Source organism: Protopterus annectens, chromosome 17.part0, assembly GCF_019279795.1.
Source record: "Protopterus annectens isolate FY-2018-M chromosome 17.part0, PAN1.0, whole genome shotgun sequence".
Taxonomy (NCBI): Eukaryota; Metazoa; Chordata; order Ceratodontiformes; family Protopteridae; genus Protopterus; species Protopterus annectens.
In genome coordinates this window covers 239,015,374-239,041,460 of record NC_056751.1, presented here as the reverse complement: position 1 = coordinate 239,041,460, position 26,087 = coordinate 239,015,374, and the positions used below count along the sequence as shown (strand labels likewise).

The window sequence follows — 26,087 nt, the reverse complement described above, 5'->3', positions numbered from 1 at the left end:
GCCAACGCCATTTTCTTCAGTCTTTCTTGCCGCGCGGTGCCCGAAGCAGAAGCAGTTCGCAAGTGCCGGTCGGCCAGCTCCTGAAATTATGAAAATTTTGAAACCGAAGTCTTCTTGAAAGCTAAGTACCCCGTTGGGGAAACTTTTCTTGCCTCAGACCGATGTCAGACAAAGTTAATAATTGTATTTCATGTGAGAAGCAAATACCGCATAAGGATTTCCATTCCCTCTGTATACCTTGTTTAGGCCCAGACCACGACGTCTCGGTCTGCCGCTTTTGTGCTACATTCAACAAACGCACCATTAAGCGTCGGGCGGAGTTCGCCCAGCATTATTTTGGAAAAACATTTAACTATATTATGTCGTTGGATACTCCGACTCCAGTTTTTTCTAAAAAACGCAAAGATAAGGACCGACACACGAGGTCCGCGGCCTCTACCGACACCACGCCAAAGCCGACTACACGTGGTCTGGTTCTCAGCGAGGCAGCCCCTGACTACCAACGACACTTCATTGGCGGTGTCTCCTGTGCCCGAGGTCGCAGGCTCCTCGGCCCACACCCCGACTACTGATACCGAAGCCACTCTTGGCGTTGAACCTCAAAATGTGGACAGGTCTACCTCCACTCAAGGTGTCTTCAGACCTTCCTCTTCTTTCGCCATCAAGGCTTTCACTAAGTCTAAAGCAGCCATGCACTCTAAAAGACAAGCTACTCAGGGCCCATCTCCAGGCCCCATGCCTAAAAAACAGATGCTTAAAATGTCTGAGGATTTAATTACTCTTATCAGGGGTTCTCAACCCCCACCGGACAAAAGGCCCAGAGTGGAGGAAGAATCCCCCTCCTCTGATCAGGGCTCCATTATTTCAGAGCACTCTGATGATCAGGAACATTCTTACTCCCCTTTTGAAGACTCTGATGCGGAGGAGTCCATTCCTTCTGTATCCCCCTCAGAGGATTACTCATTTGGGGAAGCTTTGCATACCTTAAGGGAACACTTCCACTGGGAAGGCCAAGATTATTCAGATTCCAAGAAAAGGCTTAGGGAATTTCTCTTACTACCTCAGCACAGGCCTCTGGCTATACCTCCTGTCTTGGACATCCTAGATGATGTTTACTCGGAGGCCTGCCTTAACCCGGACTCTCTTCCTCCAGCCCCAGTTAAGCCTGACAGGTACTACAGGGTTCCTGACTCGCACCAATTTCTATACAAAAGCCATGCTGCTGACCCAGAAACCATCTCACAGGGCCCCAAGGGAATTAAGGCCTCCACTGCTAAAAATCCATTACATTCCGAGAGAGATTCCAGATCCTTAGAAAGGTGGGGAAAAAAGGTATATACCTCGGCTACCTTAACCATGAGGGCCTTAAACTGTCAGTTCCATATGCTAAAATACCAACAGTTTTTGTTATCACAATTGAAAAGTAAAATGTCACAGCCTGAACAACCAGACTTGAAGGAGTTGCAGGATTTGATGCATAGTGAAAACAAGTGGGTAAGCATACCTTACAATGTGGTTTTGATGCTCTAGAGGCCTCATGTAGAGCTGCTGTTACAGGATCAGTCATACGTAGACATGCCTGGCTCAAGGAACAAACCTTGCCTGATCATGTCAAAGCTAAATTACTAGATGCCCCTCTTCAAAAGGATGTATTATTTGGTGCTAATGCTGAGGAGGTATTAAGGAAAATGGAGGAAAAGGCTAAATCAATGCAAACTGTGAAAGATTTTCTACAGGTACAACCCCCACGTTTCAGTAGAAATTGGCCTTCCAAAAATTGGTCCTTTCCAGCCACGGACAGACCCCAAAGAGGCAGATACAGGCGCTCAAGGGGCAGAGGACAATCCCAAGGATCGTTTAGAGGCAGACAATGGCAAGCTCCTGCACAAAGAGGTGGTGAGGATAACTCGCAATCATTCAGAAAGCAAGTCCAATGACTTTCCCCTTTGCATGCCAAACAAGACTCAAATGGCAGTTCCATTAGGAGGAAAGCTGGCATTATTTTCAAGAAATTGGCGTATTGTCACAAAAGACAAATGGATCCTGGACATCATAAACGGAGGCTACAGATTCCATTTTCACACCCTTCCAAAAATGAGAGGCATGCCAAACCTGCCACACAATCAAAGGGCAGAGGCACAAAGGCAAATTACAGATCTCATAGACATGAAAGCTATTCAAGAGGTACCTACACACGAACAAGGTCAAGGTTTTTATTCCAGGCTATTCCTGGTACCAAGGAAGGGAAAAGATTGGAGACCTATTTTGGACCTATCCATCCTAAACACATTTCTACTCGTACCAAAATTCAAAATGCTCACTCTACAGCAACTTCTTCCCATGCTGGGCAAGGAGTCTTGGCTGGTAACATTGGACCTCAAGGAGGCATACCTGCATGTCCCAATCAGACAAAATTGCAGAAGATACCTCAGATTTCTTGCAGGCTCAACCCATTATCAATTCTCTGCATTGCCCTTTGGCTTATCTACTGCACCCAGATTATTCACGAAATGCCTGGCATCAGTAATTGCCTACTGCAGACTTCAAGGGATACAAATATACCCCTATTTCGACAACTGCCTGATCCAAGTGGACAGCAAGCACATTCTTCTGAAACATCTGGCTTATGTAAAAATGTTGTTGAACTCTCTGGGATACACAGTCAACAAAAAGAAATCATGGCTAATACCCTCTCGGAAGATAATTTTCCTGGGTGCCAACTTGGACACAAACACCCAGATGGCCTATCTCACGCCAGAGAAGCAGGGGCAACTAACTCAATACTTCAGAGCACTAGCAAATTGCACCAGGCTGACTGCAAGGAAAATCCTGCAGGCTCTGGGATTCATGGCATCTTGCATTTTACTAATCCCATGTGCAAAGCTGCATATGAGGAAACTTCAATGGTACCTGAAAAACATATGGTCTCAACGCAGCCACAGTTTGGAAATAATAATACCACTAATTCCATGTCTACAAAAGGAATTTCTGTGGTGGGCTCAAGCATGCCAAACAAACACAGGTCTTCCATTCAGCAAGCCTCAAGCAAATCAAGTCATCACAACAGACGCCTCGGACTACGCATGGGGGGCGCACATGACAGATCGGTGCATTCAGGGCAAATGGTCCCAAAAAGAAAAGCACCTTCACATCAATCAAAAGGAAATGCTAGCAGTAATAAAGGCTATTATAGCTTTCAAGGACCTGCTGCAACCAGGTCAACTATTGATAAGAACGGACAACACCACAGTTATGTGGTACATAAACAGGGAGGAACACATTCATACCCCCTATGCAGACTGGCCATGTCACTTTGGAACATGGCCATGGACTTACAAATCGAACTACAAGCACAGTACTTGCCAGGCAAGGAAAACACGCTGGCAGACAACCTAAGCAGAAATATGACAGATCCACACGAATAGAAGTTACATCCAAAAGTTTTTACAGAAATATTCCAAGCATGGGGAAGGCCAGGCATAGATCTCTCTGCCTCCCACAAAAATCACCAATTGACAAAATTCTGCTCAAGGATTTTCCATCCAAAGGCCTGGAGAGTGGATGCTCTCTCTTTCAGTTGGACATCAATGACAGTTTATGCCTTCCCACCTCTTCCTCTGCTGCCCAAAGTTCTATTGAACACCAGAGCAGACAGACCAAAGATGATTCTCATTGCCCCGGACTGGCCAAGACAACACTGGTACCCACTCCTGAGGAGCCTGACGCATTCCCCACCATGGACCCTGCCTCTAATGCCTCTTCTTCTGACTCAGCACAGCTTCAAAACTCTTCACAGCCAGCTAAAATTACTCAATCTAGCCGCATGGAAGATTCCTTAGCATCACAACAGACCCTACTCTCCAAGGAGGTGCAGGATGTCATTCTGGAGGCCAGAAGGCCGTCAACTAGAAAAGCTTACTCTGCAAAATGGAAACGGTTTTGTGTCTGGAATGAGAAAAAGGGCCAGGATCCTGGAAAACTGAATTTACCTCAAATACTACAGTATCTAGCTGCGCTGCTAAGCAGTGGACTTTCATTCTCCTCCATCAAAATCCATGCCTCAGCCATTTCTGCAGACTACAACACTGATCCACCCTTATTCTCTCACCCTCTCTTAAGACAGTTCCTCAGAGGGGCTAAGAATCTAAGACCTCCAAGGAAACAACCAATACCTGCTTGGGATCTCAATTTCATTCTGGAAAAACTGACCCTGCCTCCCTTTGAGCCAGCTGCTTCATCAGATTTGCAATATTTGTCCTGGAAAACAGCTTTCCTTCTAGCTATTACCTCAGCTCGTAGAGTTTCAGAACTACAAACTCTCATGGCTGTGCAGCCTTTTATCATCTTCCATCAGGCAGAGTTTCCTTACGAACCAATCCATCCTTTATGCCTAAAGTGGTATCCAGGGTAGCTTTGAATCAGGCCATACACTTACCTACCTTTTATCCTAATCCTCAAAACAAAGGGGAGAGATTACTACATTCCTTGGACATCCACAGACAACTCTGTTATCTGGACAGAACAAAGCCTTTCAGAAAATCAGAACAGCTCTTTGTGTCCTATGCTGTAGGAGCTCAAGGAAAGCCAATTTCGAAACAGACAATCTCAAAATGGATAGCCCACTGCATACGCTTTTGCCATTCTTTTCATGGCAAAACTGTACCTACAGGCATCAGATCTCACTCCACAAGGGCCACAGCTACCTCTGCAGCTTTCCTCAGAGGAGTTCCTACCAAAGATATATTGGAAGCAGCCACTTGGAGTTCTGTGCATACCTTCACCAAGCACTACCACCTACCATTATACTCCAAAACTAGAGCAGGCTTTGCCACTGCAGTCTTGCAGGGCATCCTGGCTCCTCCTAGTTCCACCTAGTGCCTACCACCCCTTTCTTAGCTTTGGGATTCTACCCATCTGTTATGACTGCAGCTGTATGCACGATGAACATAGTACAGTTTTGTACCTACCATAAATGTAGATGTTCGAGTGCTAATACAGCTGCAGTCCAGGTTTCCCTCCCTCCTTCCCCTCTTGGGACAGGCCTATTGGCTAACACCTCCTCATACAACCTGATTGGGGTATTCTTGTATGGTGTATTTGCTTGCAACTACTGTATTTTGATTATATTGCATTGCTTTATTACACAAATTTATGTATTGCCTTCCTTCTGGGGGCACCTGACATCTGGGGCAAGAAAAACTGAAGAAAATGGCGTTGGCTGGTTCTTTTATACCCCTGGCACACTGACGTCAGGGAAGAAGCGACGACAACTGACGCCAGACCTAGACTTTGGAATTCGGCCGACCGAGGACCCGCCTGACGGCAGGAGAACCCATCTGTTATGACTGCAGCTGTATTAGCACTCGAACATATACATTTATGGTAGGTACAAAACTGTACTTTCTGAAGCCTTCTGCTCCGACATCCTTCTTGGAACCCATCACCTCGGCACCTACGGTGCATCTCACTCTGGCTCCAAGTTTGTCCTTTTGGTCTTCGGTTCCTGCTGAACTGGTCCTTCCTCAATCTGGGGATTGGGGGACGGGCGCGTTGGCCCAGGGTATGGAACCACCTCTCTCTTCAGTTCCAGCCTTGGTGCCATTAGTCACGTCTGTGCCAATCCTGCTTGAGGCTCCATCCGTGGGGGCGGATTTGTCAGAGCGGTTGTATGACCCAGGTCCTGAGGTTGTCTTTCTCTGTTCTGGGCTCCCATCCCTCTTCAGGCCGGCCTGCCTGCCTTCTGCTCGATGGAGAGGGCTCTTGCTTCTGGCAGCACTCCTTTGATGTCGGAACCCCAGTTTTCATCCCCTGAGCTACAGCTGTCACAGACCACCCCCTGGGATACTGGCTAGAAAAGCTACAGGACCCCTGTTCAGGGTACCCGCTCTTCTGAGTCCTCCTCTGAGACCCCCACTGCGGAGTCCCCTCGAAAAAAGACATGCAAGAGGAAGCACATGGACTCACCCAAGAAGTCCTTAATGGAAGACCTGGATTATGATGATGAAGGGTCCCCACGGTCACCTCCTGATGATGTCTCCTTTGGAGACATCCTGGAAAAGTTAGAGCAGAGAGGTGACTGGAGGCCCTCCCAACAATTCGTCTGAGGAGTCCGTGTTCCTGCAGGCTTTTCGCGCCCAGCCTTCTGCCTCTTGAGTGACCCCATCTCCTGATTAACACGTCATGCAGCGTGCTTGGAAGAACCCAGATTCCATTGAGGCAGTCCCTCGGAGACCAGACAAAATTCTCTCCCTTCCCGAGGAGAACCTGCATTGGTCTAAGGAGTTACCAGTTGATGCTATGGTGGTGGCGGACATGAAAAAGAACTTGGCTGAGGAAAGTCGTGCTGTCCACCCGCCCAACAGGGAGTCCTGGGTGGTGGACAGACTTGGGAAGAGAGTTTTTGCATCAGGGATCTTTGCCATACAGTCCCTGAATTATTTGGCACATTTTACAAGGCTGCAGAGGGACTTGATCACCAAACTCTCTGGGACACTTGCAGGACAGTTGTCTGACGAGGTCAGGGACAAAGTGGCCTTGCAGCTCGCAACCCTGGAATCAATATCCAACTCGTCCATGAGGTTGCTGTTACATGCAACCGAAGGCGTGGCTAGAGCAGCAGGTTCGGGCATTCTTATGAGGCGTCATGCCTGGATGCGCGTTTGTGACCTCGCGAACCCCTTCGTCTTCCTTTCTGAATGCTCCCATCAAAGCTTCGTCCCTTTTTGGCTCCAAAGTGAAGGACATGCTAGCCAGATGTGAGCAAGACAGAAAGACCCTGTCTGCCGTAGGCCCTTGGTTTTCCAGTCCTCAACATACCTTCTTCAGGAGTCAGAGGAGTGGAAAGATGTGGCATAAGAAATCTCAGGGTCCCTTCCGTGCTGCATTTGGTGGTGATACTTACATAGGCAGAGGGGGTAACAATTCCGGAAGACATCTCTATAGCAGCATAGGGGGCCCTCATAATCAGGGCTCCAGGGATTCCTTCTCTGGACAGCCTTATCAGCACTCCTGAGGAAGCAGTGAAGGGTCATTTCTCTCTGCACCAAGCTGCCTGGCAGTCCATCACCACCGATCGTTGGGTGCAGAGCATTATCACCAGAGGTTACACCATTCCCCTTTTCTTGTCAGCCAGATTTCCCAAGAAAACTTCCCAAAGTTCCACCCAGTCAAAGGGAAGAAGCAGCTTCAGAGGATATAAAGCTGTTTCAAAAAAGAGTCATCCACCCAGTCCCACCAGACCAGCGTGGATCCGGATTTTACTCGAGATTTTCTTTGGTGCTAAAAAAAGATCTCAGCAGCTTAAAGAAGTCTGACACCCAAATGTCATGGTTCAGTCCATTCTCCCTTTTTTAAGAGAAGGCAGTTGGATGTGCTCTGTAGATCTCTGGGATGCGTATTACCACATCAGGATGGACAAAACTCTCCAGGAGTCTGCTTTGCTTCTGGCTAGGAGCCAGTCATTATCAATTCCGTGCCCTGCTGTTCGATCTCTCTACAGCCCCCAGAGTGTTCACAAAATGCATGGCAGTGGTAACAGCTCACTTGAGACTAAAAGGATTCCGGGTGTATATCTGGACGACTGGCTCCTTAACTCCCCCACTGAGCATCTCCTGGTAACAGCACTGCATTATACTCTCTCTGGCAAAATTGTTGGGAATAATGATACATTGGGAGAAATCAAACCTTGTCCCTACACAACAAATAGAGTTCATTGGAGCAGTATTTAATCCCTATTCCCAGAGTTCATGGATTGAGGCTTCATCTCTGGGTGATACTTTCACAAACAACAGTTTCAGCAAGGGGAGTTCTTCAGGCCCCTAGTTTCTGTGGCAGCGTCAATCCCAATAGTGCCTCTAGCAAAGCTACATATGCGGATTCTGCAATGGCGCCTTCTGTGTCAGTGGTTCCCAAACTATCACCCCTTCAGTTACAATATTCGAATAACCAACTCGTGCAAACAGGACCTGCTTTGGTGGATGAGGCCAGACGTAGAACTGTGGAGTCATCCATTTCAATCTCCTCAGCCCACAACCATTGTGACCACGGATGCTTCCCTGATCAGGTGTGGGGGGCATTTCCAGGGAAAGACTGTCGAAGGCATATGGTCCACTTCAGAGGCCCACCTGCATATCAGTGTTTTGGAGCTGAGAACTGTGCTGTTAGCGTTACAGGCCTTCCATCTGACTCTCCCTTCCGGGACAATTGCAATTCCGTCAAACAATATGTCAGTGGTCTGGTATATCAACAAGCAAGGAGGAACAAAGTCCTATCCCCTATGTCGAGAAGCCATGAGAATTTGGCAGTGGGCTGTAGCTTCCAACTGCTTTCCAATAGCGATGCATATCCTGGGGAGCTCCAATGTGATTGCAGACAAGCTGAGCAGATGCATCCTCATGCCTCATGAGTGGTTCGTCAACCAAAGGTGTCATCAGCAATGGGGCCAGCCCTGCTTCGATCTTTTTGCCTCCCCATCTAACACCAAGTACAGCAACTATTTTGCCCTACTTCCCCTGGAGGGGGAGTCCCCGAGGGATGTTCTGATCCACGATTGGCCCACGGGACTCCTTTACTCTTATCCTCCCATCCGTCTGATCTCACAATTTCTAAAGAAAGCTCTTCAGTAGAGATGCAAGGTGATCCTCATAGCCCCATTCTGGCCTCTACAAGTTTGGTTCCCCTTCCTTTGGCCTCACCTAGTTTACCCGCCATGGATTCTGGACCCTCTACCAGATCTGATTACTCATCCCCAAGGGTTGAGTCACCCAAATCTGTCCAGTCTCAAGCTGACAGCTTGGTTTTTCCACTTCCACTAGCAGCCAGGCAAGCTAATTTCTCCTCGTCTGTTCAAGACATCATTCTGGCCTCTCATAAACCATCCACCAGAAGATTATACCAGGATAAATGGAAAAGATTCTCCATCTGGTCCAAGGATAACATGCTAGACCCGTATTCGGCTCCATTTACTGCAGTGCTTCAATACTTGGCTAAGTTGTTTGATAATGGAGCCTCTGCCTCTACCGTATGAGTACATTTAGCAGCAATTTCCAATTTCCACAATGGTATAGTTGACACCTCTTTTATCTCTCTGCGCATTTGCAAGGCTTTTCTCAAGGGGACTTCACATATCAGACCTCTAGTCAGACAGCCCATGGAGTCATGGAACCTTACTCTAGTCATTCAGTCTTTGACTCAGAAACCTTTTGAACCTGTTGTGAAGTGTGACCTAAGGTTTTTGTCTTGGAAATCCTTGTTCTTGGTAGCCATCACGTCTGCCAGAAGAGTCTCGGAGCTGCAGGCATTGTGTATCAAGAGCCCTTATCTGGTCTTTCATAAAGACAGAGTATCACTTCAGACGAATCCATCCTTTCTCCCCAAAGTTGTTTCTGAATTCTCCATAAACTGGACCATTGACCTACCAGTGCACTTTCCGAATTTTTCCAATAGAGGAGATTACTGCCATCACTGTTTAGACGTACATTGACAATTGAGATTTTATCTGGACAGGACCAAACCTATCCGTAAATCTGAACAGCTTTTCATCTCCTTTTCTGGGCCCAGAATGGGAGAGGCTGTTTCCAACGTTACATTATCAAAATGGCTAAGGGACTGCATACGTTTCATCTATTCCCTCAGTAATGAACCTATGCCAAAAGTTAAAGCTCAGTCCACTAGATGTATGGCAACATATGTAGCTTCCATGGATGACATCTGTGCAGCAGCTACTTAGGCAAAGCCTCATACCTTTATCAGTTGTTACAAATTGGACTTGGTCTCCAGAGGGAGAGCTGCCTTCGTCTCAATGGTACTCAGGAATGTTTTTCCTTAAGGGCCGTCCATGGACTTTAGGGTAGCTTGAGATTCTGTCTCATCAGTGATGAATGGAAAGAAGATTAACAACATCAGATAAGTTGTGTTACCATAAGGTTCCATCTGTGTTGTTCATCTTCTTTCATTCGTCACTTCCCACCCTCCTTCCTCCTCCAAAGGCTCCTCGGAGATGCTTTGGGTCTAAGTGGTGCCCTAGGGTAGTTGTGCAGAAGTGGCCTCTGCTTTACTTACTTTTCTCTAGCAAACTCGATCTGAGGTAACAGGGAGAAGGGCATTTTGGGTAGAGACTTGGCTCAAGAGTTTTTTGGATGGCGCGAGCTTGGTAAAAAGGCCGACTCAGTTCCGAGGGCTCGGAACCGAATCCATCAGTGATGAATGAAAGAAGATGAACAACACAGATGGAATGTTATGCTAAGACATAACTTTTTTCTCTACCATCCGTTCTTTTCAGCTGTTATAGTACTTATTATTCTGTTCCCCAGTTGTACACAATTAAGTTTAATGTGTGCATATGTGTCTTGATTCCACTAATGTATAACTTAACCTAGCAGTCCTTTCCATGGGACTTATTGCAGTGTTTCACTGCAGTAAAGGAAAAATAAAACAGCAGTAATCTGGTTTACTTGTGAACAAAATCATTAAACATAAGTAAAATGTGTACTTGTTTAAGCAGTTGATTATATGAATAAATTACACTAGGAAATACCTAAAAGTATAAGTAATGTGCAGTTTTGTTCTGGGATTAAATTTTCACTGCACTTCTAATTTATTTGGTAATCAGACATATACTCTTTGCTGTAAAATTGTTTTTAATTCAAAGCTACACTTTCATGTTGTGGGTATAGTGGCATGTTTGCTGATTGATATTTTACTGATATCTAGATAATTTGTTTAAGCTTGACAAAAGCAGTAGTACAGCTGTGGAGTGGAATTAACAAAACCTTAAATGAAGGTGGCCAGCAGTGATTACAAAGAAAACTTCTTTAGCTAAGTGCAAATGGGTTGCAACTTTGCACAAGTTGTTTGCGTTTAGTGTACTTCTTGGAGTATAGTGCTGCATTGCTTGCTGAAGTTTTAGATGCGTATCATTTTCTGCATGTAGTGAACAATAAACACTTTGGAACTGTTGAACATATTCAGTAGTTGTGTTGCAGTGTTCTCCTTTTTTGAATTACAAATAAAACTGTAGTAACTTGGCCCTCTCCAAGGGAGTGACACAGTGATGCAGCAGATAGTGTTGTCTCACAGCAAGAGGTTCCCATGTTAGATTCCCAGCTGGGGTGCCTTCTATATTGAGTCTGCAGTCCTCCCTGTGCTCACTTTGCTTTTCTGTGTGTGCTGGTTTCCTCTAATACTCCAAAGACATGAAGTAGGTGGATTGTTCTGTAAATTGGCTGTGCGCGTGTGTGTGTGTGTGTGTGTGTGTGCATGTCTGGTATGGAAGAGCAACCAAGGCAGGGTTAGCCACTCAGCTGTGTGAACATTGGCTGTAGATGACTGTCACTTAACTCTCTGTAGAGCTGCTTTTATCCACACGTTCATTATGATGTCCCTGCCATGTTAAGTTGCTGATGACACTATCATGCTAAGGTGGGAACATATCATGGCAAGCTCCTTTAATTATTCATGGTTGTTGTGTTCTGAGTCTTCAAATGAATAAAGATAAATGGTCAAGCAAAGGATATTTTTTCTACTGAATAACACCCAAGATCTCTGTGATATATGGGTATACGTACACTTAATGCTAAGAGTATAGACATTAGATTTGTTAGTAGTCCTTCATTCAAAGTGTACCATGTTCAGTGGAACCAATTCTTATCTGAAGCAGAGTAATAACTGCACCCCTTCTACACTGACTTATAGAATACCTGCCATACTGTAGTAAAATTAGTAACCCCCTCACCACAAAAAAAAAAAAAAAAATTGCTTGCTTTGTTTGGTTGAATAACTGAATATGTGGCATTACTGTCATAAACAAGCTTTTTCCTCTTGCATAATGCTTGTTTTGTTATTTTCATTTAAACAGTTTGTTTACCTCTGTTTTTTTACACGCTTCTGTCTCTAACCTTTAACTGTTAAGGAGTTTGCTACTAAATTTAATGGAATCAGAAAGGAATTGACAAAAAAAGAGGTAAGACTGCAGTCAAGCACTTGGTATTTCCATCCATTGAGATCATGCTTATACATTGCTGTGTGTGAGGCATTCCATTGTAAATGTGTACTACTGAAATAAACCCTTATCTGTATGAAATTAATATTTTTGACCAGGTTAGCTTTATTGGGCATTCCCTATTTTTCAGAGTGAGCTCAAGTTGAAAAGCTGTCAATATTAAAACAGTAAAAGTACGTTCATTAGATTACTGCATTTATTTGGGATTAAACAAGTAAAATTGTTAGTAATTATAAAACCGAGTTGGAGGCAGACTAAAGTTTGTATGAGGAAGTGGTCATCACACATGAATACAGTTCAAACATCTGAAACGTTAGCATACTGCGTACTATTTAAATCTAGAACCTATAAGAAAAACTAGAGGATTCAGATACAGCCCCTGCTGCTCCCGGTAGGAGCTGCGGTAAAAGTCTGTTTCCGTAATATGGTATTTTGTGATTCATAGACATATTACCCGCAGTAAGGATATACTTTATTGGCTAATTTGCATGTCTCTGAATTGCTGTTAACTACCACAAGTGCAAATCAACACTTTCCTACAAAAGTTATCAGTGTCCGACTGTGTATCACATTGGCAAAGGCTCCTCCCCATTCACTTTGCACCACACACCACAAGCCTCTTAACTTGACCCTGAGTTGACCAACCTTTTTTACTGCCTTTTGTAAATCATGGATGGGCATACTTCGCCATTAATGCTAGACAGAGTTTCAGACTTTATATCCTTCAGTAGCCACATGCTAATGAAATTGTTGTTACATTAGCGACTTTCTAAGTTTACAAGTGTAATAATCAGTCCCTGATTGTGTGTCATTGTCTTACTATTAATTTTGGCTGTGTCTAGATTTGTTGTGCTGTGAGATTGAGAAGTATACTTAGATGTGCCCTGTTTCCCTAACTCATAATTCACAAGCTGTTGCAGGCTTTTCATAATGCCCAAGATCCTCATTTTATGGTAAAGTAAACTCTTGGCACACTGACTTATCAGTTAACGCGGCAGGTTAGTGTTGCTGTTTCCTGTGCCAAAGGTGCAGAGTCTGAAGCCTTTTTCCCTTTCCTTTGTAGTTTATTTTTTTTTCCTAGTTGTATTTTTTATATCCATTTTATCCCTGTTGTCTAGTGGTGGCACAGAGGACTATTGCCCACTGTGAGAGGTGAGAAGCATTTGAATCCTTTTTAGTGCTTTTAAGGCATGTTATTTGTAGTATCCTCTCCTGACCCCCGTAGTCTTTTTTTTTTTTTTTTTATATATATATATATATATATATATATATTAAGTTCCCTTAAAGCACATTGTTGTAACCCCCCCCTTCCTAAGTGATGCTAAAGCAAAAATAATGAAGTGTTCTCTCTGGTGTCTAATTCATTACCTCAATCTACGTTGTCTTTTTTTCTGTCATTAAGCAACTTTAAGGCACACAGTATAGAGTAGACCTGGTGTTGAGTGGTTTGTGCTATTAAGGCACAAGATTGTACAATCTCTGGTGTCTAGTAGTTCTCTCCCATCCTCATCCCTGTTAAGTGACATTAAGGCTCTGGTATCTCATGGTTCACTGACTCAGTGCTTCAGGTTTTGATCATTAATCTAGGGGAGTGTGTAGGTCTGACAGGACCCCCCAATCCCACATACACACACACACACACACACACACACACACACACACACACACACTTTCAAGCATACCCCATCTACTGTTACCTCCCAGACACACGCACACACACAGACAACCCCAGTAGTACCTGTCTGCAAAGCTGCCCTGTACTTATGAACATGAGCTTTTGGCTGTGTTCATGTACATGACCATTGAGGAGCTGCCACGTTAACTTGCGCGTCTGCGTGAATGCCTTACCACAGGCAGGTCTGAGGGAAAGTACATATTTAATTAAATTGGTACGTCTCTTTCCTGGAATGTCTCATTAACATTTAACATGGCCACCATGGTGCTGCATGGGTTTGTGTTACAGTACAGTGTTAGGGCTGTCTCTGAGTCAGAAATGGTTTCCATGAGGTGTACACCTCATGCGATCCTTTTGAATCAGGCCCTATGTCTTTTTTTATGTGAATTACTGCCAGAGATCCACAATGTAGTACTGTGTATGGAATAATGAAAATAATCCATCACAGTAAAATTCTTGGAAATAATGCCCAAGTATGTACATAAGCTTGCAGAGAGTGCATGTATTAGTGAAAGTGAAATAATTCAGTTCAAAAGTTGGGCATGTGGCATAATTCAGGGGAAGAAATCTAAACGGTGATTTAAGGCAGTCAAGTTTCCTAATGTCACATGAGTTTATTCCACCAAGAAACAAGGAGGTGATAAGAGGCTAAGTTCCCTGCAGCTAATAGAATTTTTTGTGAACATAGAGTTTGTAATGTCTTAGCACATTGCATTTCCCTACATGGCTTACACCGGGCAACTAGTTCAGTAAGGTCTGGACAAGTATATTTTATTTTTTTTAGAGCAGCTTGTGTAGGATGATTATCTTACTGCTATGTACCCTGGAATGAAATTAGACCGTGCAAGTTTATTTTAGTGCAGTGATTGGTTGAAAAGTGCATAGCTGTGCTAAATTTATTAGATCCAATGTTTCTTTTCATCCGATTCAACTGTTTGATTATCACATCCAACCGAATGTGACCTGAACACCTTTTAGAAGTTGTAGATCCAGGGCTGTGACTCCTCCACTACCCTTAATCCCTCTCTTCCTCCAATTACCTCTGATTTTGTTTGCTGTCTGATCAAGAAGGATGTGTTTTCTAGGGCTCTGATAGATGAATTTGTTCAGATAAGTTGTTAGTTTGCTTGTGTCTTGTCCGAAAGTTTATTTCTACCTTTCACTTTCTCTGTTAATATTTATATAAATTATTTAAAAAAAAGTGTTATTTCCAGTGCTGTTTTACTGTACCTTAATCATCCTTCTTGGAAGCTGTAACCTGCATATTTTTCTTAGTGTGATTTGCAGTTGGCTAGTATTTGGTAGTTTTTTTTGTGACAGGACAGTAGTGTATCTTGTTGATAGCTTGCCTTTCCATGGAAGACACAGTTCAAGGTTTTAAAAAATGTTTAGCCTGTAGCCATAAGATTCTGCCACAGGACCTGTACTCCCTGCACAGGTGCTGACTTTGTGGGAACATGGGTGAAATTCTTGGCTAGGCTTATAAGGGCCTCCGGACCAATAGCCTAGTATCGTCCTATGACCCTTTGTGTCTAATGCTTGGAGAAACTCATGTTGCTGTTGAATGTTAGGTGTGCGCCTCATTTGGTACCAGGGCCCTTCAAGATCATAGAGATAAATTAGTCTTGAAAGGTCTTATCCCTGCTCATGCAGATGTCTATACCCAGGCTTCTTCTTCCACTGCCACTCCACCTATGTCCCCAGCTAAAACGGGAAAAAAACAGACAAAAAGAAAAGAAGCAACCTAAGGAAAAACATAAAGGGAGAGAGAGAAATACAAATTGTCAAAAAAAGAGTTCAGGCAGTACCGGGAAATGGTTTCTGGGCCCATCAGAACTATTGGGTTTGGCACCAATAATTCTGAGTCAGATGGATCTGACTCCTCCTCTGATCCAAACTCCATCACCTCCTCCTCATTTCTCGACGAACCTGGTAAGCCCTTGTCTCCATTCACCTTTCCTGCAGGAAAGGCACTCATCGAGACCACCTTCAGTGGCTTCATTTTCCAGGTCCATTTGACCATTGAGGAGCCTTACCAAAGCAGATGTGGATAGGATGATGCAAAGATCCCTAAGCATGGAATTTCAACTAGGGGTTCTCACAGCACCATCCTCGCAGGATGTTCTGACAGCTGCTCCAACAACTAATCCATTGGTATCTCCTGTTCTGGTCCATCCATCAGATTTGATGCCCACAGCTCTGAGCCCCCTAAGAACACCTATGTCGGTGCCATCAGTTTCATCTATTTCAACTCTGACAGTATCCCTTGCACTGTGGAGTCTGATGCCTACTGTTTGGGATGAGTCTCACAGTTGAAGCATTGGTGCCAGGGTTCAAGGTTTGGAGTTGACACCAAAGCTTTGAGTCATCTCTCCCCCTTGGCACCACTGCACTAGATAGCTCCACTGTGTTGTCAACTTCGGATCTGGTTCCGGACAGGGGAGGGTCTTCCTACATTTCTTTCAGATAGTATGGAGGTCTCTTTGGACCTGATCTCTGCCTCGGCGGAGCCAGGCCAAGTGAAGAGGTATTTTCTCTACACTCTGTTCCATTCCAACCTCCTTTGGACATTGTGTCTGCATATCCAGGTCAACAGAGACAGTCAGCTTCATTCAGTCTTGGGACTGCTCACCACACAAGCTCCAAGTTTGATTCTGGTCCAGTTCCAGAAGTCGCATTGAGGCAGGGACCCAGTACCGAGACTTATAAGAGAAAACGTTTAGATTCCTCCCTGGAATCAGTCACAGAAGACACAGACTTGGATGACAAGAATGGATCCTTAAGATCCCCTCTAGAGAACATCACCTTTTGTGGCATTTTGGAATTGATGAAACAAAAAGGAGGTTGATATACCCTCTCCTGAGGAGTTTGTGTTCCTCAAGGCTTTTGGAGCTGGCACTTCTACCTCCTGGGTGGTAAACACCCCCCCCCCCCACGCTGACACACTTAGACCTGGTAGCTCAGTGGGCTTGGAAGGATACTGATATGGTAGAGTGAATTCTTAAGAAGCCAGATAAAATCTTGGCTGATACTGAGAACAGGGGCACACTGGTGCAAGGGTCCCCCCAGCAGATATGGCTGTGGGGGTAGCCACTAAGAAGTAACTCTGAGGAGAGTATGTCTGTCCATCCTCTGAAGGGCAACCAAGAGTGTTGGACAGGTTTGGAAAATGGACATATCCATCAGTGACTTTCACACTCAGTGCACTGAAATACCTTGCCAACCTGATGCATTTCCAGAGGGACTTGATTAAGGAATTCACCAAGTACCACTCAGGTAACCTACTAACAGACATTCAAAAAAACATTGGAGTACCAGTTGTCTACCTTGCAGTCAATGTCCAATATATTAATGCATCTGCTTTCTGATGTAGCAGATGATATGGCAGGCGCAGAAAGAACTGGCATAGCCATCCAACGACACTCCTGGATGTGATTGTGTCTTAGCAGAAAGCTTTAAGATGTCTTTCCTTAACATCCCCTTTGATGGTTCCAGTTTCTTTGGAGAAGAAGGTTAAGGAAACTCAGCAGGAATGAGCAGCATAGTAAGATCCTTTCTGCTGTTGGAATCCACTTTTTTCCCACAGCGAACCATTTTCAGAAACCAGAGGGGTGGTAAGAAGATATGCCCCAGAAAATCTCAAGCATTCAACTAGGATGCTGCTGCAGACAGATCCTCCTAAGACAGAGAAGAGGGGGTGGTTTCAGTGGATGTCATGCTAGGGGTCCTTTTTCTGAGAAATCCTTTTAGCATTCCTGAAGGATTGCCTGACTGCCTAACTCTGGAGACAGATGGATGTTTCCCTTCACCCTCAAGCCTGTTTGGCTGGGAACCAAACACTTCCATTTCAGGCCACTGCCATTCTGTCTCACTACAACACCCCCTCCCCCCGGGTGTTCTCCAAATGCTTAGCAGTAGTTGCAGCTTATCTCAGACTGTTATGGTTCTAGCTGTTTCCTTATTTAGATGATTGGCTTTTCACCGTCCCAGCCAGGGATTTTCTGGACGAGCAACAGGACTTCTTGCTCCAACTTGTCAGAAATTGCGAAGCTCAGTCAGGCAAAGAGCCAGTTGACACCCACAAAACATGTAGAGTTCACTGGATACCACCTGAATACAAGAAATCATATAATAAACCTCCCAGAGTCCACGGTTGTAATCAGCATCAGGAGGCCTTTCAAGTTCTGTAACACCCCTTGCAAGACTTATTCTGCAACTGCTAGGGTTGATGGCTGTGACAATAACATTGATTTCCCTAGCCAGATACCACAAGAGTTCTTCAGTGGTCCCAGTTTTTGCATCCTGTTCATGCTCGGATTCATGTGACGCCTGTTTGCAGGTCTCACATCAGATGGTAGTTGACCTGGACAGTTCTGCTTGGAGGGTCAGTCTTTTTTCTCATCATCCTTTTACCACCGTAGTAACCACTGATGCTTTCCTCCTGGGGTGGGGTAGGTGGGGCATTTTGAAGGGAAGACCGTCCAAGGTTCTCGGTCACACACATAGGCCTGTCTCCACATCATTGTCATGGAGATGAGTGCAGTTCTCCTAACATTGCAGTCTTTCTAGGATGCTTACCTCAAGGGTGTGATCTCCATCCAGATGGGCAACATAGAATTAATCTGGTACATCGACAAGCAAGGTGGTACTCATTCATACCCTTTATTACAGGAGTTCGAGAGTGAGGCAGTGGATGATGTCTTCAAGTCACTTTCTTATAGAAATGCATGTCCTGAGAGCTTCCAGTATATTAGTGGACAAACTGAACAGATCCATCCTTCTACAAAAGTGTTTCCTCAGTCAAGCAGTGGCGAATCAAATCTTCAAACACTGGGGTCAATTGTGCTGCAATCTTTTTGCTTCGTACCTAAATAGCAAGTGTTACTTTACCCTAATCTCTCCACAGGGGCAGTCACTGAGCGATGCTGTAATAATCCACAGTTGGCTTCCTGGTCTCCTGTATGCCTCCCCCCACCCCTTCACTCTCACAGCAAAGTTTATTTGGAAAGGGAGAAGGTGCAAGGCCAAGGTAATCCTCATTTCCCCTTTTTGGCCCTGGCAAGTTTGGTTCCCCTTCATCTGGCTCATTTATTATAACCTTCCAGGACATTGGACTACTGACTAGATCTTCAGACTCATCCATCTTGACAGCCTCTCCCAGATCGAGAGAGAAACTGACGCTATCTAAATGCTGCATCCATTTTTAACTTATTTCCTCCAGTGGAGCTCTGGAAGTCTGCATTGGGTGGAGCTTAAGCTTTTTGATATTATGTCGTCACATATTAAACAAATGTCCATATCTCTGGAACCGTAGGGATTACTATAGAAGTGTGAATGGCCAGCTCTTCAATGCAGGCTATTTTTATAGTGGTAGTAGATTTTAGGTCTTAAACTGGATGATTTTATTAGTCACAGTAAACACTGTGACTATTAAATTTGCAATATTTTGTAAACAACTTACATTATCTCAGCAACCACTCAAGTTGAACACATACTGTCAGCTACATTTTCTTCATTCAGCTGAGCGCTTTCATATAAGGCTAAGCAGTTCTGTCAGTGCTACTTGGTTGTTGAGATATTTAGAAAAACATGAAATTTATGACAAAATACATAAATGTATAAAAACAATTAATATCTCTTTACCTGCACTAAGTAAAGTTCAAATATCAATCCAGCTGTGTTTAGTGTTGTGTAAGCTTTAAGATGAAATCTAATACCTTGTATGTGGCATGGTTTTGGAATTGTTAGCGCAAATATGAACGAGCAATAGTTAATGTCTAAAGGTGTTAGTGGGATGTAACTGCAGAAACACCTGGAGATGTCACTCAGCTGTAGTGAGTTAACAGTGGTCAGTGATGCCAGGCTTTATGCTCATGTGGCTCATATTTTGTCAGCTTCATAAAAATCGAGTACCAGGAATGTTTACTTTAGCAAATGGAAGAGATTTTCAGTCAGGGCAGTTTCTAAAGGGATAATTTTTTTTCAGCTCCTCTCCCTTTTATTCTAGATATCTTGTCAGATATTTTTCATGAAGGCTGTAGATGTTCTTCGTTTTCCATTGCTGCAGTCCTTACTATTGGGTATAGTCCGCATCCAGTCGGCCCGAATACCAGAGTATAAGGCTGACGTCGGTCAGGGCGCATTAGACCGCATGACCGCGCCATATCCTCTGTCTTTTGCCGTGGTCCGATGCAGAAGCAGTTTTAGTGCAGGTTGGCGTTCTGAAATATTTCAAACCGGAGTTTCAGACCGAATCAGAGTTGGCTCCGTTAGAACATTTTGGTTTTTCTTGCCTCAGTATTTAACCGGATGTCAGAAAAAGTGAATAACTGTATTTCTTGTGGGAAACAAATACCTCATAGGGATTACCATACATTGTGTATACCTTGTTTAGGGCCTGAGCACGACGTTGTTGGTTGTCGCTAGGTTTAACAAACGCACTATTAAGAGGAGGTTAGACTGTGCCAGATTAGTGTTTGGGAAGCGTAATTATAAAATGCCGCCGGATGCTCCGACGCCCGCTTCGGAAGAAGCGCAAGGACAAAACAGCGGGTTGATGAACCGGCAGTCCCGGACGCCGGTTCTTTAGGAGGCTCAGTGGAGCCTGAGGTTTTGCCAGGAGTTTCTATGGAGTCTCAGGCAGAAACTTTACTGTTACAGGATGTACCTCTCAGGAGGCAGGCCAGGCTGAGGGGCTTCTCAGGTAACTATTCTTCCCTCTCTTCCCAAAGTAGTTAGAGCCTCTCCTTCTGTTGCCAAAACTTCTTTAGAGGTAGGCCAAGTTCAGCTTCAGTAGGGGCTTCTCCTAGCATTTCGGTTCTGTACCTAAGAAACATATGCTTAAAATGGCAGAAGATTTGATTACTATGATTAGAGGTTCTATGGGCCTCCTGATAAGAGGCCTAGGGTGGAACCAGAGTTTGACAGTTTTGAATAGGCTTTAGTTGCTTCTGAGTCTTCTGAGGAAGATTTTTAGGTGTATCCTCATTATCTTCATTCTGATGTGGATAATACCACTCCTTCGGCTTTTCCTCCTGAGGATTTTTCATTTTCAGAGACTCTGCATTCCATGAGGGAGCACTTTAAATGGGAAGGCCAGGATTACTCTGATTCCAGGAAGAGGCTTAGGGAATTCTTGTTTTACCCCAGCATAGGCCCTTAGCTATACCTCCTGTGTTAAATGTGGTGGAAGATGTTTTGCAGAGGCTTCCTGAACCCTGATTCTTTGCCTCCTGCTCCTGTTAAACCTGATAGGTACTATAGGGTGCCAAGCTCATAAGTATTTGTTTAAGAGTCCTAGGGCGGACCCAGAAACTGTTTCTCAGGGGCCTAAAGGTGTTAAGGCCTCTGTGGTTAAAAATCCTGTTCCCACTGACAAAGAGGCAAGGGCGTTGGATAGGTGGGGTAAGAAAGTGTATACTTCTTCCACTCTAGCCATAAGAGCGTTGAATTGTCAGTTTCACATGCTGAAATATCATAATTATCTCCTTTCACAATTGAAATCTAAGGTGGTTGCTTTGAAGGTATTGATTGTAAAGAATTGCTGGATTTAGTTTATGTGTCTGAACAAGTGGGCAAGCATTCTTTGCAATGTGGTTTTGATGCTGTGCAGGCCTCCTCGAGGGTGGCTGCCACTAGTTCTGTTCTTCAGGCATGCCTGGTTGAGGGATCAAAATTTGGCTGAGCATGTTAAGACAAGGATTTTGGATGCTCCTTTACAGTCTGATGTGTTGTTTGGTTCACCTGTGGAAGCAGTTTTAAAGAAAATGGAGGACAAAGCTAAGTCTATGCAAACTGTTAAAGATTTTTGCAGGTACAGCCAAGTTTAGTAGAAATTGGCCTGCTAAGGGGTGGACATATCCTGCTTATGATTCCCAGTCTAGGGGTAGGTCTAGACGTGGTAGGGGCAGGGCTCAAGGTTCTTTTAGGCCTAGAACAGGGAGTTCACCTGCTCAGACTTCTGGTGAGGGCAGGGTCAGTCCTTTCGTAAACAGACCCAATGATTTCAGCTGCCAGTAGATTCTCGTCTGGCAGCTCCTTTGGGAGGACGACTGTCTCTTTTCAAAGAAAATTGGGATTTAATTACTCAAGACAGATGGGTGTTGGACATCATTCACCACGGTTACAGATTTTATTTCCATACAATGCCCCCTTTCAAAGGCATGCCAGACGTTCCTCCTCCACAAAGAAAAGAGGCTCACAAGCAAGTTTCTCAGTTACTCCAAATGGGGGCCATTCAGCCAGTCCCTCTATCAGAAAGGGGCCTAGGATTTTATTCTCGAATGTTCCTAGTACCAAAGAAGGGGAACACGTGGAGACCGATTTTGGATTTATCTCTCCTCAACACTTATCTGGACATTCCCAAGTTCAAGATGTTGACGTTACAACAGCTTTTACCCCTGCTGGGCAAAGATCACTGGATGGTAACTTTAGATCTCAAGGAAGCTTACCTTCATGTGCCTATCAGGCTAAGTTGCAGGAAGTATCTGTTTCGAGCTGGAGATTCTCATTATCAGTTCTCTGCATTGCCCTTTGGCTTATCTACAGAGTATTCACAAAGGTTCTGGCTCCAGTGATAGCTTACTTCAGGCTACAAGGAATTCCAATCTATCCTTATTTAGACGACTGCCTGATTCTGGCTCAAGAAAAGGAAGACCTTCTACAGCATCTGGAATATGTTATAGCAGTGCTAAGATGCCTAGGATAAAGTCCAGTCTAGTACCCTCTCAAGACATGTGCTTTCTGGGTGCGAGACTGAATACAGCAGCCCAGATGGCCTTTTTAACCCCGGACAAACAAAAGAGTCTATCACTTTACTTCCATCAACTATCTCATCAGTCCGTGCTGACTGCAAAGACAGTCCTTCAAGCATTAGGGTTCATGGCATCTTGTATTCTGGTGCTTCCCAATGCCAAACTGCATATGAGGAAGTTACAATGGTATCTCAAAATATATGGACACAGCACTGCCAGGATTTAGACACTGTCATTCAAATAATACCTTGCCTTCAAAGAGAATTTTTGTGGTGGGCTCAGGAATGTCACCTAAACAATTTAACGACAGATGCCTCGGATTTGCTTGGGAGCTCATCTGAATGGAAAGTGAATACAAGACAAGTGGCCTGCCAGACTACAGCATCTACATATCAACATGAAGGAGATGTTAGCAGTCCAGTTCGCATTACTGGCTTTCAAGGAGTTACTTCTTCCAGGGCAGGTGTTGATTCTAACAGACAACACAACTGTCATGTGGTACATCAACAAACAAGGGGAACACATTCTTATCCTCTATGCAGGCAAGCAATGATTTTATGGGAGACTGCGCTTGCATCTACCTCTTCAGGCAAGGTTACTGTCAGGATCACAGAAATCCATAGCAGATGTGTTAAGCATACAAATCATGGATCCCCGGAAACTGGATCTTCATGTATTTCAGAAATTGACAGTGTCATGGGGAACTCCAGACATAGATCTGTTCGCTTCTCCACTAAACCACCAGCTGCCACAGTTTTGCACAAAGGGGTTTCATCACACAGCTTGGAAAGTGGATGCTCTGTCTTTCAGTTGGACAAACCTTCATGTGTATGCCTTTCCACCTCTGCCTCTTCTTCCAAAGGTACTGTTAAAGGTCAGACAGGACAGGCCAAGGATGATTTTGATAGCTCCAGATTGGCCTCGCAACACTGGTACCCACTACTACGGAGTCTGGTAAAGAAGCCTCCATGGCCTTTACCTTTGATTCCACATCTGTTATCCCAGAAGGACGGTCATCTGCTCAATGTCAAGCTTCACTCTCTTCATCTGACAGCCTGGCATATTCTGTGTTGAAACACAGCAGGTCTCAACTTCCTCAACAAGTTTTAAATGTGATTATGGAAGCTAGAAGACCTAGTACAAGGAAAGTGTAAAATGGAAGAGATTTTTATTTTGGAGTAAAGCAAAGAATTTGGAGATTTCTGAGCCTAATTTGAGTGTGGCTCTTCAATATCTTACTGAGTTACTGGACAAGGGTCTGTCCTTCTCTTCCATTAAGATTCATGCTGCAGCAATCTCAGCTCACTATGATTGTGACCCACCATTGTTTTCGCATCCTTTGTTCAAGCAGTTTCTTAGAGGGCAAAGAATATAAGACCCCACTCCTGCTTGGGATCTCAATTTTGTGTTGGAAAAACTTACTCTACAACCTTTTGAGCCTCGGCTACTGCTGAATTGAAATATTTGTCATGGAAGACTGCTTTTTGTTGGCTATTACTTCTGCAAGAAGGGTGTCTGAGTTGCAGGCCCTTATGGCAGTCGAGCCCTTTTGATTTTCCATAAGGATAGGGTATCATTACGTACTAATCCTTCCTTTATGCCTAAGGTGGTTTCTAGTGTGGCTTTAAACCAACCTATTCATTTGCCTACTTTTTATGCAGACCCCAAAATAAAGGGGAAAAGATTTTGCATACTTTAGATGTACACAGGCAATTCGTTATTACTTAAGCAGGACTAAGGATTTTAGGCAGTCTCAGCAGTTGTTTGTTTCTTTTGCTTTGAGTTAGGGCAAGCCTGTGTCAAAACAAACTATTTCTAGGTGGATTGGCTTTTACATTGCATTTTGTTATTCCCATCATGGCAAGGAGATTCCAGCTGGGATTAGGCCTCATTCCACTAGGGCTACTGCCACTTCAACAGCTTTTCTGGTGGCATCTAAGGATATTTTGGAAGCAGCTACTTGGAGTTCAGTGCATACTTTCTCTAAGCATTATCACCTTCCTATCTACTCTAAGTCTAGGGCTGGTTTTGCCACAGCTGTTTTGCAAGGCATGTTGTCAGCTCCTGCTTCTTTATGATTTGCCAGCCTCCCTTACCTCTGCTTTGGGATTCTAAGGACTGCAGCAATGGAAAACGAAGAACATAGTACAGTTTTGTACCTACCATAAATGTAGATGTTCGAGGATTCCATTGCTGCAGTCCAACCTCCTTCCCCTCTGTGTTTAGGGGTGGTTGTGTAGGTGACTTTACATGCTTATATTTTTGTATATATTGTTCATGTTTTGGTGCAGGTATTTTGGGCCTTGTCTTTTTAGGGTCTTCTGACATCTGGGGCAAGAAAAGACTGAGGATATGACGCCGGTCATGCGCATTAGTACCCTGACGTCACTCTGACGCCCTGACCGACGTCAGCCTTATACTCTGGTATTCGGGCCGACTGGATGCGGACTATACCCAATAGTAAGGACTGCAGCAATGGAATCCTCGAACATCTACATTTATGGTAGGTACAAAACTGTACTTTTTTCAACAGTCAAGGTACAATTAATGGCTATTACCAATTTCCATATTGGACACAGATTGCTATAGCTTCACTAAAGATTTCAAAGACCTTTCTGAAAGGAACCTTCTTATTGAGACCGCCTATAAGGGATGCAATCTCTCCATGGGACATATGTATTATGCTTGAAAGCATTATCAAAACTCACTTCAAACACACAGCAGTAGCGGATTTAAAGCATCTTTCTTGGAAGAATATGTTCCCTGTGGCCATCACTTCAGCAAGAAGGGACTTAGAGTAGCAAGCTCCGTTTTGTAAACCCTCTTACTTGATTTTTCATAAGGTTAGGGTTTTCTTGAGAGCAAATCCCATATTCATTCTAAAAGCGGAATTCAGCATTAAACTTAAACCATTAGTCTACCAGTATTCTTCCCAAACATTAAGTATACCCTGCATTTATTAGATATTCACAGACAACCAAAATAGTAAAAATGGGGATTCCAACTACTGTAGCCACCAGTAACAGAAGAAAAACAGGCTGGAAGGAAGCACTCAGGTTCACAATTTCTTCAAGGTTTAATGGCACAAAAAGGTAGATGAGCAACACACCAAAACTCTGATAACACTCCAAATACGTTTTCGTTCAGTAGAACTTCATCAGAATAATAAATTAATATTCACAGACAACTTAGATTTTTATCTCCCCAGAACTAAAGATTGTAGGAGATCTGGCAGCTGTTCATCACTGTCTCTAGAGCCCGGTTAGGCTAGAGTGATTCTAAAATCACACTGTCAGGGTAGCTTTTAGATTGAATAGCTTTTGTTTATAAAAAACTGGATCTTTCTTTAACAGAGAAACCAGAAGCTCATTCAGTAAGGTCAGTTGATACTTCATCTGCCTTTATGTGTAGAGTTACTGTCGATGAAATCTTTGCTGCAATAAGTTGGTCCACGCATTCATATCCCATTACAAGCTAGATGTACAATCAAGGTCCCGTACATCATTTGGCTACATCATTCTCAGGAATGTCCTACCTTGATACCACCCAGGGATTTTTTGGTAGCTAATGAATCTGTCCCAGAGGTTGAAATGGACAGAGTCTGTGGTATTTGGAGGAAGAGAGGAATTATGGGTTGGGGACATGTCGAAACCCTGGATTC

The 26,087-nt window shown here is 44.1% G+C and overlaps 1 protein-coding gene across 1 annotated transcript in view; it reads left to right on the top strand.

The window, feature by feature from the left end:
- The window catches only part of DMXL1 (Dmx like 1), a 2,737,735-nt gene that overhangs the window by 2,262,954 nt on the left and 448,694 nt on the right, over positions 1–26,087 (top strand). Inside the window, exon 40 of the mRNA XM_044059165.1 lies at positions 11,909–11,959. Coding sequence (XP_043915100.1) covers positions 11,909–11,959 — 51 coding nt within the window. The remainder of the gene's footprint in view (positions 1–11,908; positions 11,960–26,087) is intronic.